At 48.4% G+C, this 21,384-nt stretch overlaps 1 protein-coding gene across 9 annotated transcripts in view; it reads left to right on the plus strand.

Moving 5' to 3' along the window:
- PTPRO (protein tyrosine phosphatase receptor type O) overlaps positions 1 to 21,384 on the plus strand; it is a 570,099-nt gene that overhangs the window by 20,701 nt on the left and 528,014 nt on the right. For 2 of the 9 annotated variants that reach the window (XM_073564609.1, XM_073564608.1), the window contains exon 1: positions 3,318 to 3,702. The exons of 1 other annotated variant lie outside the window; for it this stretch is intronic. In XM_073564609.1, the coding sequence (XP_073420710.1) occupies positions 3,646 to 3,702 (57 nt within the window). In that variant the 5' untranslated portion in view covers positions 3,318 to 3,645. Of the gene's footprint in view, positions 1 to 3,314; positions 3,703 to 21,384 lie in introns of those variants that run through there. 6 more of the 9 variants (XM_073564602.1, XM_073564607.1, XM_073564604.1 and 3 more) reach the window with 5 other exon arrangements.

The following is a 21,384-nucleotide window of genomic DNA, read 5'->3' on the forward strand; positions in this document are numbered from 1 at the left end:
GGTGTGCACTGTACTGTATACAGTGCAGGGTGATGGATGTAGGGTGGTGTGCACTGTACTGTATACAGTGCAGGGTGATGAATGTAGGGTGATGTGCAGTGTACTGTATACAGTGCAGGGTGATGGATGTAGGGTGATGTGCAGTGTACAGTATACAGTGCAGGGTGATGGATACAGGGTGGTGTGCAGTGTACAGTATACAGTGCAGGGTGATGGATGTAGGGTGGTGTGCACTGTACTGTATACAGTGCAGGGTGATGGATGTAGGGTGGTGTGCACTGTACTGTATACAGTGCAGGGTGATGGATGTAGGGTGATGTGCAGTGTACTGTATACAGTGCAGGGTGATGGATGTAGGGTGATGTGCAGTGTACTATATACAGTGCAGGGTGATGGATGTAGGGTGGTGTGCACTGTACTGTATACAGTGCAGGGTGATGGATGTAGGGTGGTGTGCAGTGTACTGTATACAGTGCAGGGTGATGGATGTAGGGTGGTGTGCACTGTACTGTATACAGTGCAGGGTGATGGATGTAGGGTGATGTGCAGTGTACTGTATACAGTGCAGGGTGATGGATGTAGGGTGGTGTGCAGTGTACAGTATACAGTGCAGGGTGATGGATGTAGGGTGATGTGCAGTGTACAGTATACAGTGCAGGGTGATGGATACAGGGTGGTGTGCACTGTACTGTATACAGAGCAGGGTGATGGATGTAGGGTGGTGTGCACTGTACTGTATACAGTGCAGGGTGATGGATGTAGGGTGGTGTGCACTGTACTGTATACAGTGCAGGGTGATGGATGTAGGGTGGTGTGCAGTGTACAGTATACAGTGCAGGGTGATGGATGCAGGGTGGTGTGCAGTGTACTGTATACAGTGCAGGGTGATGGATGTAGGGTGGTGTGCAGTGTACAGTATACAGTGCAGGGTGATGGATACAGGGTGGTGTGCAGTGTACTGTATACAGTGCAGGGTGATGGATGTAGGGTGGTGTGCAGTGTATTGTATACAGTGCAGGGTAATGGATGTAGGGTGATGTGCAGTGTACTGTATACAGTGCAGGGTGATGGATGTAGGGTGATGTGCAGTGTACAGTATACAGTGCAGGGTGATGGATGTAGGGTGATGTGCAGTGTACTGTATACAGTGCAGGGTGATGGATGTAGGGTGGTGTGCACTGTACTGTATACAGTGCTGGGTGATGGATGTAGGGTGATGTGCAGTGTACAGTATACAGTGCAGGGTGATGGATGTAGGGTGGTGTGCACTGTACTGTATACAGTGCTGGGTGATGGATGTAGGGTGGTGTGCAGTGTACTGTATACAGTGCAGGGTGATGGATGTAGGGTGGTGTGCAGTGTACAGTATACAGTGCAGGGTGATGGATGTAGGGTGGTGTGCAGTGTACTGTATACAGTGCAGGGTGATGGATGTAGGGTGGTGTGCACTGTACTGTATACAGTGCAGGGTGATGGATGTAGGGTGGTGTGCAGTGTACTGTATACAGTGCAGGGTGATGGATGTAGGGTGATGTGCAGTGTACTGTATACAGTACAGGGTGATGGATGTAGGGTGGTGTGCAGTGTACTGTATACAGTGCAGTGTGATGGATGTAGGGTGGTGTGCAGTGTACTGTATACAGTGCAGGGTGATGGATGTAGGGTGGTGTGCACTGTACTGTATACAGTGCTGGGTGATGGATGTAGGGTGATGTGCAGTGTACTGTATACAGTGCTGGGTGATGGATGTAGGGTGATGTGCAGTGTACTGTATACAGTGCAGGGTGATGGATGTAGGGTGGTGTGCACTGTACTGTATACAGTGCTGGGTGATGGATGTAGGGTGGTGTGCAGTGTACTGTATACAGTGCAGGGTGATGGATGTAGGGTGGTGTGCAGTGTACAGTATACAGTGCAGGGTGATGGATGTAGGGTGGTGTGCAGTGTACTGTATACAGTGCAGGGTGATGGATGTAGGGTGATGTGCAGTGTACAGTATACAGTGCAGGGTGATGGATACAGGGTGGTGTGCAGTGTACTGTATACAGTGCAGGGTGATGGATGTAGGGTGGTGTGCAGTGTACTGTATACAGTGCAGGGTGATGGATGTAGGGTGGTGTGCAGTGTACTGTATACAGTGCAGGGTGATGGATGTAGGGTGGTGTGCAGTGTACTGTATACAGTGCAGGGTGATGGATGTAGGGTGGTGTGCAGTGTACTGTATACAGTGCAGGGTGATGGATGTAGGGTGGTGTGCAGTGTACTGTATACAGTGCAGGGTGATGGATGTAGGGTGGTGTGCAGTGTACTGTATACAGTGCAGGGTGATGGATGTAGGGTGGTGTGCAGTGTACTGTATACAGTGCAGGGTGATGGATGTAGGGTGGTGTGCAGTGTACAGTATACAGTGCAGGGTGATGGATGTAGGGTGATGTGCAGTGTACTGTATACAGTGCAGGGTGATGGATGTAGGGTGGTGTGCAGTGTACTGTATACAGTGCAGGGTGATGGATGTAGGGTGGTGTGCAGTGTACTGTATACAGAGCAGGGTGGTGTACAGTGCAGGGTGATGGATCTAGGGTGGTGTGCAGTGTACAGTATACAGTGCAGGGTGATGGATGTAGGGTGGTGGGCACTGTACTGTATACAGTGCTGGGTGATGGATGTAGGGTGATGTGCAGTGTACTGTATACAGTGCAGGGTGATGGATGTAGGGTGATGTGCAGTGTACTGTATACAGTGCAGGGTGATGGATGTAGGGTGGTGTGCAGTGTACTGTATACAGTGCAGGGTGATGGATGTAGGGTGATGTGCAGTGTACTGTATACAGTGCAGGGTGATGGATGTAGGGTGGTGTGCACTGTACTGTATACAGTGCAGGGTGATGGATGTAGGGTGGTGTGCACTGTACTGTATACAGTGCAGGGTGATGGATGTAGGGTGATGTGCAGTGTACTGTATACAGTGCAGGGTGATGGATGTAGGGTGGTGTGCACTGTACTGTATACAGAGCAGGGTGATGGATACAGGGTGGTGTGCAGTGTACTGTATACAGTGCAGGGTGATGGATGTAGGGTGGTGTGCAGTGTACAGTATACAGTGCAGGGTGATGGATGTAGGGTGGTGTGCAGTGTACTGTATACAGTGCAGGGTGATGGATGTAGGGTGGTGTGCAGTGTACTGTATACAGTGCAGGGTGATGGATGTAGGGTGGTGTGCAGTGTACAGTATACAGTGCAGGGTGATGGATGTAGGGTGGTGTGCAGTGTACAGTATACAGTGCAGGGTGATGGATGTAGGGTGGTGTGCAGTGTACTGTATACAGTGCAGGGTGATTGGCAGTGACACTGGTTTGGTCCCTTCGCCTGGCACAGAATGATGTCATTATGGGGAGGGTCTCCTTCTGCTCCTCACATTGATGTATGTAGGACGGAGGGAGGAGGCGCTGATCTGGATTTTCACATTTGTCTCTTGCTCCTGGAATGAGGCTTTTTGTAGACATCTGTAACACCTGAGACTGGGATAATCCCTGCAGCCCCCTGACCTCAGCCTGCACAGACCCCCGATGCACCCATGTGACTCCCTGACTGACAGCTGCTCACATCTAGGGTCCGGCTATTGTCTGTCTGCTGACATTTCTTTTCCATGGATGCCGGCAGCTCAATGCCTCCTGTGCTCCTGTGCCTGCTCCTCCTGCTACGGGTAAGACAACCTCCATCATCCCTTGTGTGGGGAGTGGGCTCAGGGGGCATTGCCGGGTGTGGAGATTAATGGGCCTGTTTACTACTAAACTCTACTGGACTCATAGTTTTATATTCTTTATATTTCTGCGTCTTCACGTTTTGTGTTTGAACGAATATTTTGAATATGAAAACATTCACACATTTCCACCACAATTGTTACTCCTATCTAAACATTATCCCTTCCCACACTGACTGTGACCCCAACACATCTCATAAATGAGCCAAGTGTTTTCCCTGGTCACTATTAGGCTGTGTGCACACGTTGCTTTTTTTAGCGTTTTTGCGGCATGTTTCCCATGCAATCCTATGGGATTCAGCATTGCTGTGCTAATGCTGCGGATTTTACCACTGCGAAATCGCATAGCGGAAAAATACGCAGCATGTTAATTCTTTGTGCGGAATCGCGGCGATTCTGCCGCCATAGGATTGCATTGAAACGCTCACATGTGGCTATGCTCACCATGCGTAAAGTGAGCACTTCATGTGCGGATGGTATCCAGGGTCTAGAGGAGAGGAGACTGTCCTCCAGGCCCTGGGTACCATAATCCTGCAAAAAATAAATTAAAAGAAAAAAATAGCGATACACTCACCCTCTGATGGCCCTGGAGTCCTCCCGCCTCTCAGCCACGCTGCCGGCATCTTCCGGTCCCAGTGATGCTTTGCGCGAATCACCTGAGATGACGTCGCGGTATCGCGAGCGTGACGTCACAAAGGTCCTTTGCGCAAAGCATCACTGGGCCCGGAAGATGCCGGGATCAACGCTGAGGAGATTTTTTTTTATTATTTTAAATATCCTACCTTTTACTATTGATGCCGCATAGGCCGCCTCAATAGTAAAGAGTTGGTCACACTTGTCAAGCACTATGCTTGTGACCAACCTGTCAATCACCTTTCCAAGCGATGCTTCAAATCGCTTGGAAAGCACAAGCATTCTGCAAGCTAAACACGCTTAAAAAAGCTTGTGTTTAGCAGGAAAACGCATGCAAATTCCGCATGCGTTTTACCCGCGGCGGGAGTTGCGGAAATGTTGCTGAAATTTCCGCAGCATTTCCGAACGTGTGCACATAGCCTAAAAGTTTGACTCATTCCATTTTAAATGTTACTCGTCCGCACCCTGGCCTGTCACCCCTCCGCACCCTGGCCCGCTACCGTCCGCACCCTGACCCATGACTTCTTCGTACCCCGGCCAATGACCCTCCACACCCTGACCCATGACATCTTCTCATCCTGACCCATCACCCATCCGCTCTCTGACCCATCACCCTTTCACACCTTGGCCCATTATCTCTCTACACCCTGGCCCATTAACCCACTTCATACTGACCCATTACCCCTCCACACCCTGGCCCATCACCCCTCTGCATCCTGGCCTATTACCCGTCCGCATCCTGACCAATTATCCCTCCGCACCTTGGCCTGATACCTATCCCCCCCTTATTCAGGCCCATTACCTCTCAGCTCAGTGGTGTGCTACACTTCCATACACAGCCAGTTACCCTTCCACATCCTGGCCCATTACCCCTCTGCACCTTGGTCCATTACCCCTCCTTATCCTGGCCCGTTACCCATCCGCTCCCTGGACCGTTACACCTCTGCTCCCTGGCCCATTACCCCTCTGCTCTCTGGCCCATTACCCCTCCTTATCCTGGCCCATTACCCCTCTGGTCCCTGGCCCATTAACCCCTCTGCTCCCTGGCCTGTTACCCCTCTTCTCCCTGGCGCATTACCCCTCCTTATCCTGGCCCAAAATGCTCACTTATATAGTGCCATTAATTCCACAGCACTTCACAGACATTACCACAAGTGTCACCATTAGGGCTCACAATGCTCACTTATAAAGCGCCATTAATTCCACAGCACTTTACAAACATTATCACCAGTGTCCCCATTGGGGCTTACAATACTCACTTATATAGCGCCATTATTTCCACAGCACTTTACAGACATTATCATCACTGTCCCCATCCAGGCTCACAATACTCACTTATATAGCTCCAATAATTCCACAGCACTTTACAGACATTATCACCACTGTCCCCATCAGGGCTCACAATCTACATTCCCTATCAGCCTTTGAAGTGTGGGAGGAAATCACGGAACCCAGAGGAAACCCACGCAAGCACAGGGGAAAACACAAACTCCCTGCAGATGTTATCCTTGGTGGTATTTGCACCCAGGACCCCAGTGCTGAAGTTGTACTGTAGTCAGATGTCATCTGAATGCAGTGTGATGGTTTCTGCGCACTTGTTGATTTCCATGGACTGGTGCGATCCAAATATCACAGCAAACTCTGGCAAGCAGATATTTTATTCACTCTGATCTACAGAGACTGTAGCAAAGCCAGGTAGGATTGGGTTAAATTGTAGCACTGCAGATCTTAATGCACCTGGCTAGCTTTGACTAGACCCAGTAAATAGTTTCACCTTGTGTCATTCTACTGGGGTTGAGCAGAGTGAAGTGTGTTGAAGCTGGTGAGTGATCAGCCAAAATGTGATCTGTAGATGGAAGAGAGACAAGCCAAGGTTTCTCTCTGAATGTAGACTACATGGATCAGCTAGGAAAGCTGAGTAGTCTGTGTGTTGGAGCTGCTGAGAATCTTTTGAATGCTGAAGTCTGTTGAGTGTGAACTGTGCATGGAATTGAACACTTCTGTTTGATGCTGGAAGCTCCATTAGTTCAGGCTGAAGGTGATACCGAGACTGGAAGGATCATGCTTCTTCTGTTTCTAAAGTTTGATCCGGGGCAAAGGACTGTACTTTGTTGGGGTGAGCCACACTCACATATGTGTGTCTGCTGAATGAACTAGTTATTTGCTTTTTTATCTTTGTGCCCAAAAGAGGCTGTTTTGATTTAGAATTTCTGGGAGTTTTATGAAACCAATAAAACTGCATTGCCTGTGAACACTATGTAATGCCTACCTGAAAGCGTGTGTCCCTACAGGACCCACGTTTTGCCACCAACCACACCCCCATTATGCAGTATGGCGGACCCATCCTGTACTAATGTTGCCCATCCTGGTACATATGTCCCCAATCCTGGTATATACTGTATGTCTTCCATCTAAGGATGTTAGAGTTGGAACGCACCTCCGTGGTCGTCATGTCCAGCCCCCTGCTCAATGCAAGATTCACTAAACCATCTCAGATGGATGTCTGTCCAGCCTCTGTGTGAAGACTTCCATTAAAGGAGAACTCACCACCTCTTGTGGCATCCTAGGCCCATCATATATCAGGGGTACAGCTGATATCTAGGCCTTCTCGTCCCTTATATTAAGGTATAGTTGGTATCTGGCCTTCTCCTATATATATCAGGGTTTCAGTAGATATCCAAGACTCCTCCTTCTATATACTGTCATATCCGCCATGTCTGTTATGCCGCAAGTTGCCTGGAGCAGTGTGCACGCGTGCCTTACCTCATGGCTGCATGCTGTTGCTGGGTAACCATCCGTCTCTGTCTGACTCTGCAATCCGCTGTACTCCTGGAACCCCTGATCATGTGACCTTTCCTATGTTCCAGGCCTGCTCTGGTTCTGCAATCCGCTGTATTCCTGGAAACCCCTGATCATGTGACCTTTCCTATGTTCCAGCCCTGCTCTGGTTCTGCAATCCGCTGTATTCCTGGAACTCCTGATCATGTGACCTGCTCTATGGTTCTACCCAGGCTGTTCTAACGATGCTGTCTATGATCCTGGAGGATCTGAACCCAAAGTCCCTCCCTGGTCTTGACCCGGAAGTACTGGTGCTATGGTGCTATATCAGACCACCCCTTCCTATGGTCAGGGCCTGAGTATTGTGTTGCCTCCCTGCATGGTCTGCTCGGTCGCTCCCTGTATTCTGTGCCCCTGCACTCTGCCCTGTCGTGCATCTCTACACACGCTCTGTGCTTGTATTCTGCCTCTTGTCTCGTGCCATGTCTTGTGTTGTCTCTCGTGCCATGTTTGTCCTTGCCTTGCCTTGTAGTACTTCTGCTGTTCTCTGCCTTTGCCTGTTTCGCCATGTCTGGTCTTTGCTCTTCTGAGCCTTGTAGTACTTCTCTTATTTCTTGTCTGTGCCTGGTTTTCCGCACTCTGCCCTTTGGTGCTCTCTTGCACATTTCCATGTCTAGTCTCAAGGCTCTGCCTTGATCTGGCTCTGGGCTTCGGCCTATGCCTATGCTTCGGCTATTCCTCCTATCTCTCCGACCGCTCCTTTACTGTATCTTTTGCCGGTTCCTCCTCCTCTCATCTTCCCCTTACTGTTGGGTTCCCCAAGGATCGGTTCTAGGCCCCCTCCTCTTCTCTTTGTACACTGCCCCTATTGGTCAAACAATCAGTAGATTTGGTTTCCAGTACCATCTCTATGCTGATGACACCCAATTATACGCTTCTTCTCCTGACATCACGCCAGCCTTTCTAGAAAACACCGGCGATTGTCTAAACGCTGTGTCTAATATCATGTCCTCACTATATCTGAAACTGAACCTGTCAAAGACTGAACTCCTGGTGTTTCCTCCCTCTACTAATGTACCTATACCCGACATTGCCATTTCTGTGTGTGGTTCCACTATTACTCCCCAGCAACATGCCCGCTGTCTTGGGGTCATACTTGATTCCGAGCTTTCCTTTGCCCCCCACATTCGATCACTGGCTCGCACTTGTCATCTGCACCTCAAAAACATTTCTAGAATTCGACCTTTTCTTACTTTTGAGTCTGCAAAAACTCTTACTGTTTCTCTTATTCATTCTCGTCTGGACTATTGTAACTCTCTTCTAATCGGTCTCCCTCTTACCAAACTCTCCCCCCTCCAATCTGTCTTGAATGCTGCAGCCAGGATCATATTCCTCACCAATCGTTACACCGATGCCTCTACCTTGTGCCAGTCATTACACTGGCTACCCATCCACTCCAGAATTCAGTATAAACTTATTACCCTCACTCACAAAGCCCTCCATGGCTCAGCACCACCCTACATCTCCTCCCTTGTTTCAGTATACCACCCTACCCGCGCCCTCCGTTCTGCTGATGACCTGAGGTTAGCATCCTCAATAGTCAGAACTTCCCATTCCCGTCTCCAAGACTTTACACGTGCCGCGTCAATTCTTTGGAATGCACTTCCCAGGTCAATACGATTAGTCCCCAATACCCACAATTTTAAGCGTGTCCTGAAAACGCATTTATTCAGACTGGCCTACCACCCCAACACATTAACCTAATCTATCCCTGTGTGGCAGAGCCAAAAGTTTTACCATAACCAGGTTCCCCGCATCATGTTCCCACATGCTTTATGCCTCCATTAGCCCTCTGTGTCTGTACTGTTACACACTTAACATTATGGCTGGTCCATACAATCAGGGTAACTGTTACCACCCACCTTTCGTGTCTCCCTCTTTCCTCATAGACTGTAAGCTTGCGAGCAGGGCCCTCACTCCTCTTGGTATCTGTTATAATCTACTGTATGTGATTATTGTTATGCTGTAATGTCTATTGTCTGTACAAATCCCCTCTGAAATGTAAAGTGCTGCGGAATATGTCGGCGCTATAAAAATAAAATTTATTATTATTATTATTATTATTATGCTCCGCTGCTAGCTCTGTTCTCACTCTGACCTGGCTCTTTGTTTCTGCCTAAGTTCCGCTCCGTGTTCCGTTTCTTGCCTAGCCTTGCCTTGTTTCTTGCTTTGCCTTGCCTTGTATCTTCATGTGCCCTTTGCATGCGCCTGGCCTTCCTAGCCTCCTGCTTGTGCCTCAGCTGTGCCCGCTCTAGCCATGCCCGCCTGCTTGTGCCTCAGCCGTGCTCGTCAGTCAGTGACAGCTGTGTCACCTGCTATGCCCCAGTTGGGTTCGCTGGAGTCTTACCCGCCTGCTTGTGCTGCAGCCCGTCCAGCCAGCCAGTGCCCCAGCCATGCTCTCTGTGCTTCCTTGCACTCACGCTGTCTCTGCACTGTGCTCTCCGTGCTTCTCTTAGCACACGCAGGCCCTAGCCTGCCCCGTGGCATACCTCCCCGTGCTTCTGTAAAAGTACGTGCAGGCCTTGCCATGTCCCCTGTCGTGCCCTCTCGCACGCACAGGTCCTTGCCTGTATTCTGTCCCTGGCGTGTACTCTGCACGTGCAGGACTCTGCTTTTAACCCTGACCCTGGCGTGTCTCTCTGCACACGCAGGACTCTGCCTTGAACCTGACCCTGGCGTGTCTCTCTGCACGCGCAGGACTCTGCCTTGAACCTGACACTGGCGTGTCTCTCTGCACACGCAGGACTCTGCCTTGAACCTGACCCTGGCGTGTCTCTCTGCACGCGCAGGACTCTGCCTTGAACCTGACCCTGGCGTGTCTCTCTGCACGCGCAGGACTCTGTCTTGTGCCTTGGCGTGTCTTTACACACGCACCCTGTCTTGTTTGTTGAACTTTGAACTCTGGTGTGTCCCCTACACACGCACCTTGCCTTGCACCTTGCTTTGAACCCTGGCGTGTCCCCTACACACGCACCTTGCCTTGCACCTTGCCCTGGACCCTGGTGTGCCCCTAGCACGCACCCTGCTTGGAATCCTGCCTTGGACCTCGGCGTGTTCCCTAACACGCACCATGCCTGGAGATCTGTCATGCCTCCTTGCCTGAACAATGAGAAAAACTTTGTCCAGCTCCACGATGTAGTGAAAAATATTCTTTATTCACTCAGTAGAAATGAGGTTTAAAAGCCAGCATGAGTTACAAGGCATGCGATCGATCGCATCAAATTAGACAGTTAAGAGTCATTAATTATGTTGGAGACATGGGTGCGCATAGGTGCGCATACACATGCGTTTGTACGCATTTGTACGCGCATGTGTTTTCCTGCAGCGTGCGCTCGGGCGCACAAAATGCGTCCTGTTGCATTTTTTGTGTGTCCGACTTGCCCCCAAAAAAGCATGCGCACGCAATGCGGTTTTTTTACAGCAAAACACCCATTATAGTCATTGTAATGCGCACGTATGCGCAAAAAAGCATGCGTTTTTTTTAAAAACGCACCAAAACCCGCAAAAAAGCACACAAACACATGATGCGTTTTTTTCATGCGTTTGTGTGCGCAAAAAACGCGCAGCAAAAAAACACAAGTGTGAAAGTAGCCTTATCCTCTGATGATAGCAGAACCAGCTCAGTCACTAGTCTGGAGAATGAGGATGAGTGACCTCATGGAGATCAACATCCGACACTGCGGAGACACCATCACATGTTTCTCAACGCAGTGATTCTAGAGCAATGCCCCCATCCCTTATGGGAAATATGCAAAAACATGTAAATCAACAGCCGCGGAGACACCATCACATGTTTCTCAACGCAAGCAATGACTAGCCAGGTCTTTCACCGGGAAGGAACATCCTCATTTTCGCAGTCTTTTACTAGGCATTGCTCCTACTAGCCAGTTTCCTACTCCACACTGATGAGGGGCTATACCCCGAAACAGCTGTCTGTGGATGGATACCATGTTTTGGCATAGGTGGTTTCCTTCATTGGAGACTGCCCTTCCCGTGGTTGTTCCTTCCCGGTGAAAGACCAGGCTAGTCATTGCTTGCGTTGAGAAACATGTGATGGTGTCTCCGCGGCTGTTGATTTACATGTTTTTGCATATTTCCCATAAGGGATGGGGGCATTGGTCTAGAATCACTGCGTTGAGAAACATGTGATGGTGTCTCCGCAGTGTCGGATGTTGATCTCCATGAGGTCACTCATCCTCATTTTTGCAGTCTTTTACTAGGCATTGCTCCTACTAGCCAGTTTCCTACTCCACACTGATGAGGGGCTATACCCCGAAACAGCTGTCTGTGGATGGATACCATGTTTTGGCATAGGTGGTTTCCTTCATTGGAGACTGCCCTTCCCGTGGTTGTTCCTTCCCGGTGAAAGACCTGGCTAGTCATTGCTTGCGTTGAGAAACATGTGATGGTGTCTCCGCGGCTGTTGATTTACTAGTCTGGAGAATGTCTCAAGTTCATCTCATCTTTGGCCATCCCTAGTTCGACTCTGCGAACGCCGCCATCTTTACTCGGGAGTGCTGCAGTCATCATTCTAAGTGGCCACTGGCTTCGATGGGCCTGACAGTCTTTCTCAAGGACGAGGTTCCGATCCTCATATTAGGCCTGATAGATTGCCACTTCCTCCGTGGCTGCAGGGTAGACAAGTATTGTTTGCGCCACCTGTCCCAGAATATATTGGCAAGACTTTGCACCTCTCTCCATTGGCGCTTGTAGAGGTCCTTGATGTCGAATCCTCCTGGAGGGGCACTGGATAGCCCTGTTTTCTGGGTGAGGAGAGTAGCTGGAGTCTTTGAATGAAGTGTAGACACCTGAGGGTGGATTTCAGCATCTGAGTCCTCTCCTACTAGTTCAAAGGTGTCTGGAAAACGTTCCTCAGTGTACAATAGTTTCGGTCCTGAGAGCCATGTTGTGCTCTCTAGTCAACTTGCGTCAACTGCTCTAGTTGCATGATCTGCAGGATTTTGGTCCATGGGGATGTAATGCCACTGTTTTGGATGAACTGATCTCCTGATTCGTAGCACTCTGTTTTTGACATAAACGTAGAACCGCCTGGTTTCATTGCGGATGTATCCCAGGACTACTTTGCTGTCTGAGTAGAACTTGGCTTGTGTCAGGTCGATATCCATCTCGGATGCAATGAACTCTGCTAATTCGACGGCTAAGACTGCAGCACAAAGTTCTTACCTTGGTATAATGTGCTCTGATTGAGGAGCAAGTTTGGCCTTCCCCATAACGAATCCAATATGGCTCTGACATTTGGAGTCTACAGTTTTGAGATAAGCAACAGCAGCAATTGCTTTGACAGAAGCATCTGCAAATACATACAGTCTTTGGCTTTGTATCTCTGTAGACGGCACAGGGGTGTATGGCCTTGGCACATTTAGGTTGGAGAGAGCTGCTAAAGAGTTCTTCCATACTTCCCACTGGATTCTCTTATCAGGTGGCAGAGGTGCATCCCAGTCAGAAGTCTCCTTAGTTAAGTCTCTCAGTATGGCTTTGCCTTGTATAGTAACAGGAGCTGCAAACCCCAGGGGATCGTACAGACTGTTGATGGTAGACAGGACACCTCTGTGTTTGAAAGGTTTTTCTTCCTGGCTGACCTGAAAGGTAAAGGTGTCTGACTGTAGATTCTGGAGATGCCCGAGGCTGCGTTGCATTGGTGTGGGGTCTGACCCCAGGTCTAGGTCTCTGAGACCATTACACAAGTCTTGTGATGGGAATACTTTCATGAGTTCTTGACTGTTAGAGGCTATTTTGTGAAGCCTGAGGTTAGAGCAAGCAGGCATCTCTTGGGCTCTCTTGAGGAGACTGATGGCAGTCTCATTTGAAGGCATGGCTTTCAGACAATCATCAACATAAAAGTCTTTTTCTATGAATTGTCTGACATCTGTTGCGTATTCTGTTTCTCCTTCTAGAGCTGACCTTTTGAGTCCATAGATGGCGACTGCAGGAGAAGGGCTAGTGCCAAAGATGTGCACTCTCATGCGGTACTCTGTGACTTCTTTAATAGAATCATTGTCTCTGTACCAGAAGAATCTTAGGACGTTCCGGTCTCTTTCTCTCACTAGGAAACAATGGAACATTTGCTGGATGTCAGCGATGAAGGCAATGGAATCCTTATGGAAGCACATAAGTACTCCCAGCAGTTTGTTATTGAGGTCTGGTCCTGTCAGTAGAACATCATTCAGGAAGACATCATCGAGCTTAGCACTGGAGTCAAACACCACTCTAACCTGGCCCGGTTTCTTAGGGTGGTATACTCCAAACATGGGTAAGAACCAGCATTCCTCAGAGTCTTTGAAAGTGGGTGCTAGTTCTGCATGGCAATTCTCAAATATCTTTGACATGAAGGAGAAAAAGTGATCTTTCATCTCTGGCTTCCTTTGCAGATTATGTTTGAGAGAGGAGAAACGTTTGAATCTCTGATGTTTGGCAGACGTGGTCTGTGGGTTCTGAAGGGAAGAGGTGCGACCCAGCTGTTGGTCTCATCTTTTACGAGTCCCTTGTCCATTACCTCTAAGAACAACATGTCCTCTACCGACATTGCTACTTGGTTGTCTTGCTTAGTTCTCTGGAAGACTGTGCACACCAACTGATCCTCATAGCTTCCTGACACCATACTGCTGTCATGAGTAAAGTCTATTAGATGATTGGTTAGTTGGATTCTGAGTGGTAGTTCCTTGACATGGAACTCGTTGTTGCAAGGTTGAAACAGAGATGGGCGTCCTTTCTCCAATGTATTTGTTAGCACAAATAGAAGATGGGGCGTGCATGTGTCCCAAGCATACGTTTCCTATTATGACCCATCCTAGGTGTAGCTTTTGAGCATAGGGAGCATTGTTGAGTCCATTGATATGACTTCTCACTTTATGAACCTGTAGGATAGCTCTTCCCAACAGCAGGATTATCTGGTCAAGTTCCGGTATAAGATGTGCATTGCGTTTTAAGTGAGCGTGAAGGATTGCCACATCCGGCGTAGGTATTTCAGATCTGTTGTCTGGGATCTGATTACACTCAAAGATTGTAGGTAGTGGTAGGCAGAATTGTCCGTCTAAGGACTCAATTTGGTAGTCAGTGGCTTTCCTACCTGCTGTTGTCACAGTACCTGCAGATGTCTTTAATGAGTAAGGAGTGCTTGGTCCTTTGATGTTGAATAGGTCAAAGAACGTTGATCTAGCCAGGGATCGATTACTTTGATCATCCAAGATAGCATACAGTCTTACAGCTTTGTCTCTATGGCCCTTTGGGCAGCGTCGGACTGGAGCACCTTGGGCCCACCAGAGAAAATCATTCCTGGGGCCCACTATGTAGCTACATAGAGATAAATACAAGACCACCAATTGTGCGGTAAAACACGCTAATATCAGGGTATAATATAAGGTAGTACAAATCTTAATTATGTAGCAGGAATTGGGGTAGCCTCCCTCATAGAATATAAAGCAGCCCCCTCATATAGTATAATGCAGCCTCCTCATAGAATATAATGTAGCCCCCTCATAGAATATAATGTAGCCCTCTCATAGGGTATAATGCTGCCCCCTCATAGGGTATAATGCTGCCCCCCTCATAGGGTATAATGCTGCCCCCTCATAGGGTATAATGCTGCCCCCTCATAGGGTATAATGCTGCCCCCTCATAGGGTATAATGCTGCCCCCCTCATAGGGTATAATGCTGCCCCCCTCATAGGGTATAATGCTGCCCCCCTCATAGGGTATAATGCTATATAGATATATAGATACTGTATAGAGTTAGATAGATATAGATAGAAAGATAGATGTATAAATAGATATAGAGATAGATAGTAGATAATGGATAGATAGAGATAGAAATATAGAGATAGATAGATATAGATAATAGAGAGATAGATATAGAGATAGAGAGAGAGATAGAGATATAAAAAAAACAAACCACAATACTCACCTCTCCTCCTCGCTCCCACGTTGATTCCGGCAGCCGGCTTCAGTGTCAGGAGCTGCCCCCTCTGCCAGACACACAGCGGGTGCGCGATGTAGTGACGTCATTGCGCACTGGCTGTGAGTCAGGAGCAGAGGGGACTGAGGACGATGCAGAGCGGCTTACTGGGCTGGGGGCGGGGCCTCTGGGGGTGGAGACTGTGAAATGATATTCACTGCTTCGCAGTGAATATTCATTTCTCTTTTGCAGCGAGGGCAGGGGCTCCTGCCTCCTGTCACCGCTGCTGCTCCACTGGCAGGAACCCCCATAGCAGCTGCATGGTGTGCGACACACCACTGGCTGGGGGCCCCTGGAGCAGCGGGGGCCCTAGGCACGTGCTGGCCCCGTAAGCCAGCAGGTGCCAGGGCCCACCGGAGAATCCTCCGGTTCTCCGGTGGGCCAGTCCGACGCTGCCTTTGGGTACACTCTGACGAGGCATATTTTAGAACAAGACCTACTGTCTATTGTCCCTTTACAGACTTCAGTACATTTTGAAGTGATCTCTGGCATAGCTGCATCAGTGCTCCTTTTCTCCCTGCCATGCTCACTGTCAGCTGGCATGTTTTGTGCACTCCATGGAGCTGGACCAGGGTGTAGGGCAGTGTTATGTTCTGTGGTGCCCCATTCTGTGCATTTTACACTGACCTTACAATCCTTGGCGAGATGAGTGGTGGATGAGCAGAGGCTGGACAGACATCTGACTGGGATGATTTAGCGAATCCTGCTTTGAGCAGGGGGTTGGACCAGATGGCCCAGGAGGTCCCATCCAACTCTACGATTCTATGATTCTATGAGCAGCACTTGTAGCAGATACCATTCTCTTTCAGAAAGCTTCTGCGATCTGGCATAGATTTTCCTCTGAATGCTCTGCTTTTCAGGAGAGGATGAGGCTCCTTATGGAGCGGGCACTGCTAGTCAGCGTCCTGTACCTTTGTCTCTGATTGGGCGCAGCCAGCAGACCTGTAATTGGAACTTGGAGAAGAAACATCTTGTGCACTGCCACAGATGTTCTGTGTGGGTTTGCAGCTGGTGGTGGTGTGGCATATGAAATTGCAAAGTCAAAGCTGGGATCATTCCTGATTGTCGCTTGTTCGCGTATAAAGTCTACAAAAACGGAGAAGGGAGGGAATAAAACACTGTGGAACCACGTGTAAGCCACCTCTCCTGTAGATTGTAGGGCAACTTTTGGACTATAGGGTTAACACCTTTGGCTGTGTCAAGGAATGCAAGTCCTTGTAAGTCACCTTCACATTTGGCAACTAGGACCTCTTGTAGCAGGTCACCTAGCTCTCTTAGTTTTGGGAGACCATTGTTAGATATTTTAGGAAAGTCATCGATTCTTTTGAACAAGGCTCTCTCTATCACCTCTGCTGAGCCGTAACACTCATCCATCCTCTTCCAGATCTCTTTGATACCGATTTGAGGGTGATTTATGTTAATGTCTCTGATCCTTACTGCGTGTTTGACTGACTCTTCTCCTAGGTATTTGACTAAGAGGTCTATCTCTTCCCTGTGTTGTAGCCCCCAAGTCTCTAGTGACATTTTGGAAGGAAGTTTTCCAAGCTCTGTAACCTTCAGCGTAGTCAGTGAATTTCATGAGTCCCTTGGTAACCAGATCACGCCGTGTGATGAGCTTAGCAAATTCTGATGTGAACCGATTGTCAGCAAAGTATACTCGTGATGGGTCACCCTGTTAGTGATGTGAGGTGCGTTCATACCTGTTAGTATCCTCAGGGTGGTGCCAGCCGGTATCCTATTGCTTCGGTCTGACGGGCGATGTGTCAGCAAGGTGATTCGTGTTGGTTACCTGGGGCAAGGTAGACATTAGCAGAATTGTTTTGCTCCACGTTTTCCTGGAGCTGAGCCTCATGATGACTCTCACTTCACTGGACGAGTCGTGATCTTGGTTATAATTTGGATCATGAAGTTCATTAACATAATGAGATGTGCGTTGTGGCGAATCTTGCAGCGACAACTTCTGACTTTACCAACTGCTACGGCTATGCAGCTCAAGGTTGTGCGCAGCTTCTAGTGCTTCTGCCTCGGCTAGTGCTGCAGCAGTCTCTCTTTTTACTGCTAGGCTCTCTAAGGCGGCATCCACGCGTGCCTTCTCTAACTGCGCCTTTCTCTCTTGATCATCTAGGCGTGCTTTCTCTAATTTAAGTTGCATCTCGTCTTCAGCATAGCTTGCTCGCATTTTGGCGGCTTCAGCATTTGCGCGGGCAATAGCGACTGCGTTTCTGATGGATACAGTCTTTGAGGAGACGTTGTAGCAAATTTTGTCCTATGTGATTTGTGGGACATGGTGTCTTGGAGGGATGCTTGGCTGTGCAGAGATTGCTGTAGCTGTATTAGCCTCTGTGTAGCCGGTGACTTGAATCTCACTAGATGGATTTCTGCTGTTTACTAGTTCCTGCAAACTGGATGAAGGGCTGTCTTTTCCCTGAATTGCAATAGCTGGATGGCGCTGTGTAAGTGGCCTCTGCAGGATGGAAGACTCTTCTATCTCTGAGTTCCCACTAGCTGGATGGCCGTTGTTCACTGCAGTCCTGCAAGATGGAAGGCTCTTCTCTCTGTATTCCGACTCGCCGGAGAGCCGCTGTTTCACTGTCATGCTCTCACTAAATGACCGGGATTCATATAGCTTAGCAAGCATCTAAACCGCTATACCGGGTCCAATAAGAGAGACTGTAGTTGAATCTCTGCTTTATTGATCGTAGGTATATAAATGAGGTGAAACTACAAACAGAAACATAAATACAATGAGTACTGGGTTCATAGAATACATATATACATAACATACATGTCTGTACTGATAGCTGAGCAGGGGAGCTAACTAAGCTGGCTAATGTGGGATAGGAATTATATAAAGGGAGGATGTTACCTACCAGCGATGCTGACACAAGGGGTGTAGAGAGATGAGGTGCTTCCAGTATGCAAGCAGAAGGAAAATGGTGGACTGGAGGGAAAATGGGCTGAACTAACCACAATCCCTTGCAAACCTACCCAGGATGCCTTGGGAATTGGAGGGAAATAAAAAACGAAACCAGTTAGAAATAACACTGTAGTTATTACTTTGGCCACTAGATGGAGCCAAAACGGTGAACATCAAAATCTATGGAAAACTGAGCATTATCACTGAATATATGTTATCAAATTAGACAGTCAAGAGTCATTAATTATGTCAGAGACAGAATAACTGGTACACGGTCCTTCTCCTCCTATATATCAAGTGTACAGGTGGTATACAGTCCTTCTTCTAAATATCACGTGTACAGCTGGTATACGGGCCTCCTCTTCCTATGTATCAGGGGTACAGCTGGTATACAGGCCTTGTCCTCCTCTAAATCAGATGTACAGCTGGTATATTTGCCTTCTCCTCCTATATATCAGGTATGCAGCTGGTATACGGGCCTTCTCCTATATATCAGGTGTACATCTGGTATACAGGCCTTCTCCTCCTATATATCAGGGATACAGCTGGTATACGGGCCTTCTCCTCCTACATATCAGGGGAACAGCTGGTATATGGGCCTTCTCTTCCTATATATCAGGTGTACAGCTGGTATACGATCCTTCTCCTCCTATATATCAGGGATACAGCTGGTATACGGGCCTTCTCCTCCTAGATATCAGGTGTACAGCTGGTATACGGGCCTTCTCCTCTATATCAGATGTACAGCTGGTATATGGTCCTCCTCCTCTATATCAGGTGTACAGCTGGTATACAGGCCTTCTCATCCTATGTATCAGGTGTACAGCTGGTATACGGTCCTCCTCCTCTATATCAGATGTACAGCTGGTATACGGTCCTCCTCTATATCAATTGTACAGCTGGTATACAGGCCTTCTCCTCCTAGATATCAGGTGTACAGCTGGCATACGGGCCTTCTCCTCCTAGATATCAGGTGTACAGCTGGTATACGGGCCTTCTCCTCTATATCAGATGTACAGCTGGTATATGGTCCTCCTCCTCTATATCAGGTGTACAGCTGGTATACAGGCCTTCTCATCCTATGTATCAGGTGTACAGCTGGTATACGGTCCTCCTCCTCTATATCAGATGTACAGCTGGTATACGGTCCACCTCCTCTATATCAGATGTACAGCTGGTATACGGTCCTCCTCCTCTATATCAGATGTACAGCTGGTATACGGTCCTCCTCCTCTATATCAGATATACAGCTGGCATACGGGCCTTCTCCTCCTAGATATCAGGTGTACAGCTGCCATACGGGCCTTCTCCTCTATATCAGATGTACAGCTGGTATACCGGCCTTCTCCTCCTCTATATCAGGTGTACATCTGGTATACAGGCCTTCTCCTCTATGTCAGGTGTACAGCTGGTATACGGTCCTCCTCCTCTATATCAGGTGTACAGCTGGTATACAGGCCTTCTCCTCCTATATACCAGGTGTACAGCTGGTATACGGTCCTCCTCCTCTATATCAGGTGTACAGCTGGTATACAGGCCTTCTCCTCCTATATATCAGGTGTACAGCTGGTATACAGGCCTTCTCCTATATATCAGGTGTACAGCTGGTATACGGGCCTTCTCCTCTATATCAGATGTACAGCTGGTATACGGGCCTTCTCCTCCTCTATATCAGGTGTACATCTGGTATACAGGCCTTCTCCTCTATGTCAGGTGTACAGCTGGTATACGGTCCTCCTCCTCTATATCAGGTGTACAGCTGGTATACAGGCCTTCTCCTCCTATATACCAGGTGTACAGCTGGTATACGGTCCTCCTCCTCTATATCAGGTGTACAGCTGGTATACAGGCCTTCTCCTCCTATATATCAGGTGTACAGCTGGTATACAGGCCTTCTCCTATATATCAGGTGTACAGCTGGTATACGGGCCTTCTCCTCTATATCAGATGTACAGCTGGTATACGGGCCTTCTCCTCTATATCAGATGTACAGCTGGTATACGGGCCTTCTCCTCTATATCAGATGTACAGCTGGTATACGGGCCTTCTCCTCCTCTATATCAGATGTACAGCTGGTATATGGGACTTCTCCTCCTCTATATCAGATGTACAGCTGGTATACAGGCCTTCTCCTCCTATATATCAGGTGTACAGCTGGTATACGGGCCTTCTCCTCTATATCAGATGTACAGCTGGTATACGGGCCTTCTCCTCCTCTATATCAGATGTACAGCTGGTATACGGGCTTCTCCTCCTCTATATCAGATATACAGCTGGTATACAGGCCTTCTCCTATATATTAGATGTACAGCTGGTATACGGGCCTTCTCCTCTATATCAGATGTACAGCTGGTATACGGGCCTTCTCCTCCTCTATATCAGATGTACAGCTGGTATATGGGACTTCTCCTCTATATCAGATGTACAGCTGGTATACGGGCCTTCTCCTATATATTAGATGTACAGCTGGTATACGGGCCTTCTCCTCCTCTATATCAGATGTACAGCTGGTATATGGGACTTCTCCTCCTCTATATCAGATGTACAGCTGGTATATGGGCCTTCTCCTCTATATCAGATGTACAGCTGGTATACGGGCCTTCTCCTCCTCTATATCAGATGTACAGCTGGTATATGGGACTTCTCCTCCTCTATATCAGATGTACAGCTGGTATATGGGACTTCTCCTCCTCTATATCAGATGTACAGCTGGTATACGGGCCTTCTCCTCCTCTATATCGGATGTACAGCTGGTATACGGGCCTTCTCCTCTATATCAGATGTACAGCTGGTATACAGGCCTTCTCCTCCTATATATCAGGTGTACAGCTGGTATACGGGCCTTCTCCTCCTATATATCAGGTGTACAGCTTGTATACGGGCCTTCTCCTCCTATATATTAGATGTACAGCTGGTATACGGGCCTTCTCCTCCTATATATTAGATGTACAGCTGGTATACAGGCCTTCTCCTATATATCAGGGATACAGCTGGTATACGGGCGTTCTCCTATATATCAGGTGTACATCTGGTATACAGGCCTTCTCCTCCTATATATCAGGGATACAGCTGGTATACGGGCCTTCTCCTCCTATATATCAGGTGTACAGCTGGTATACAGGCCTTCTCCTATATATCAGGGATACAGCTGGTATACGGGCGTTCTCCTATATATCAGGTGTACATCTGGTATACAGGCCTTCTCCTCCTATATATCAGGGATACAGCTGGTATACGGGCCTTCTCCTCCTATATATCAGGGATA

The sequence above is a fragment of the Dendrobates tinctorius genome, unplaced genomic scaffold (genome assembly GCF_039654945.1).
Source record: "Dendrobates tinctorius isolate UK_male_01 unplaced genomic scaffold, ASM3965494v1 ptg000464l, whole genome shotgun sequence".
NCBI lineage: Eukaryota > Metazoa > Chordata > Amphibia > Anura > Dendrobatidae > Dendrobates > Dendrobates tinctorius.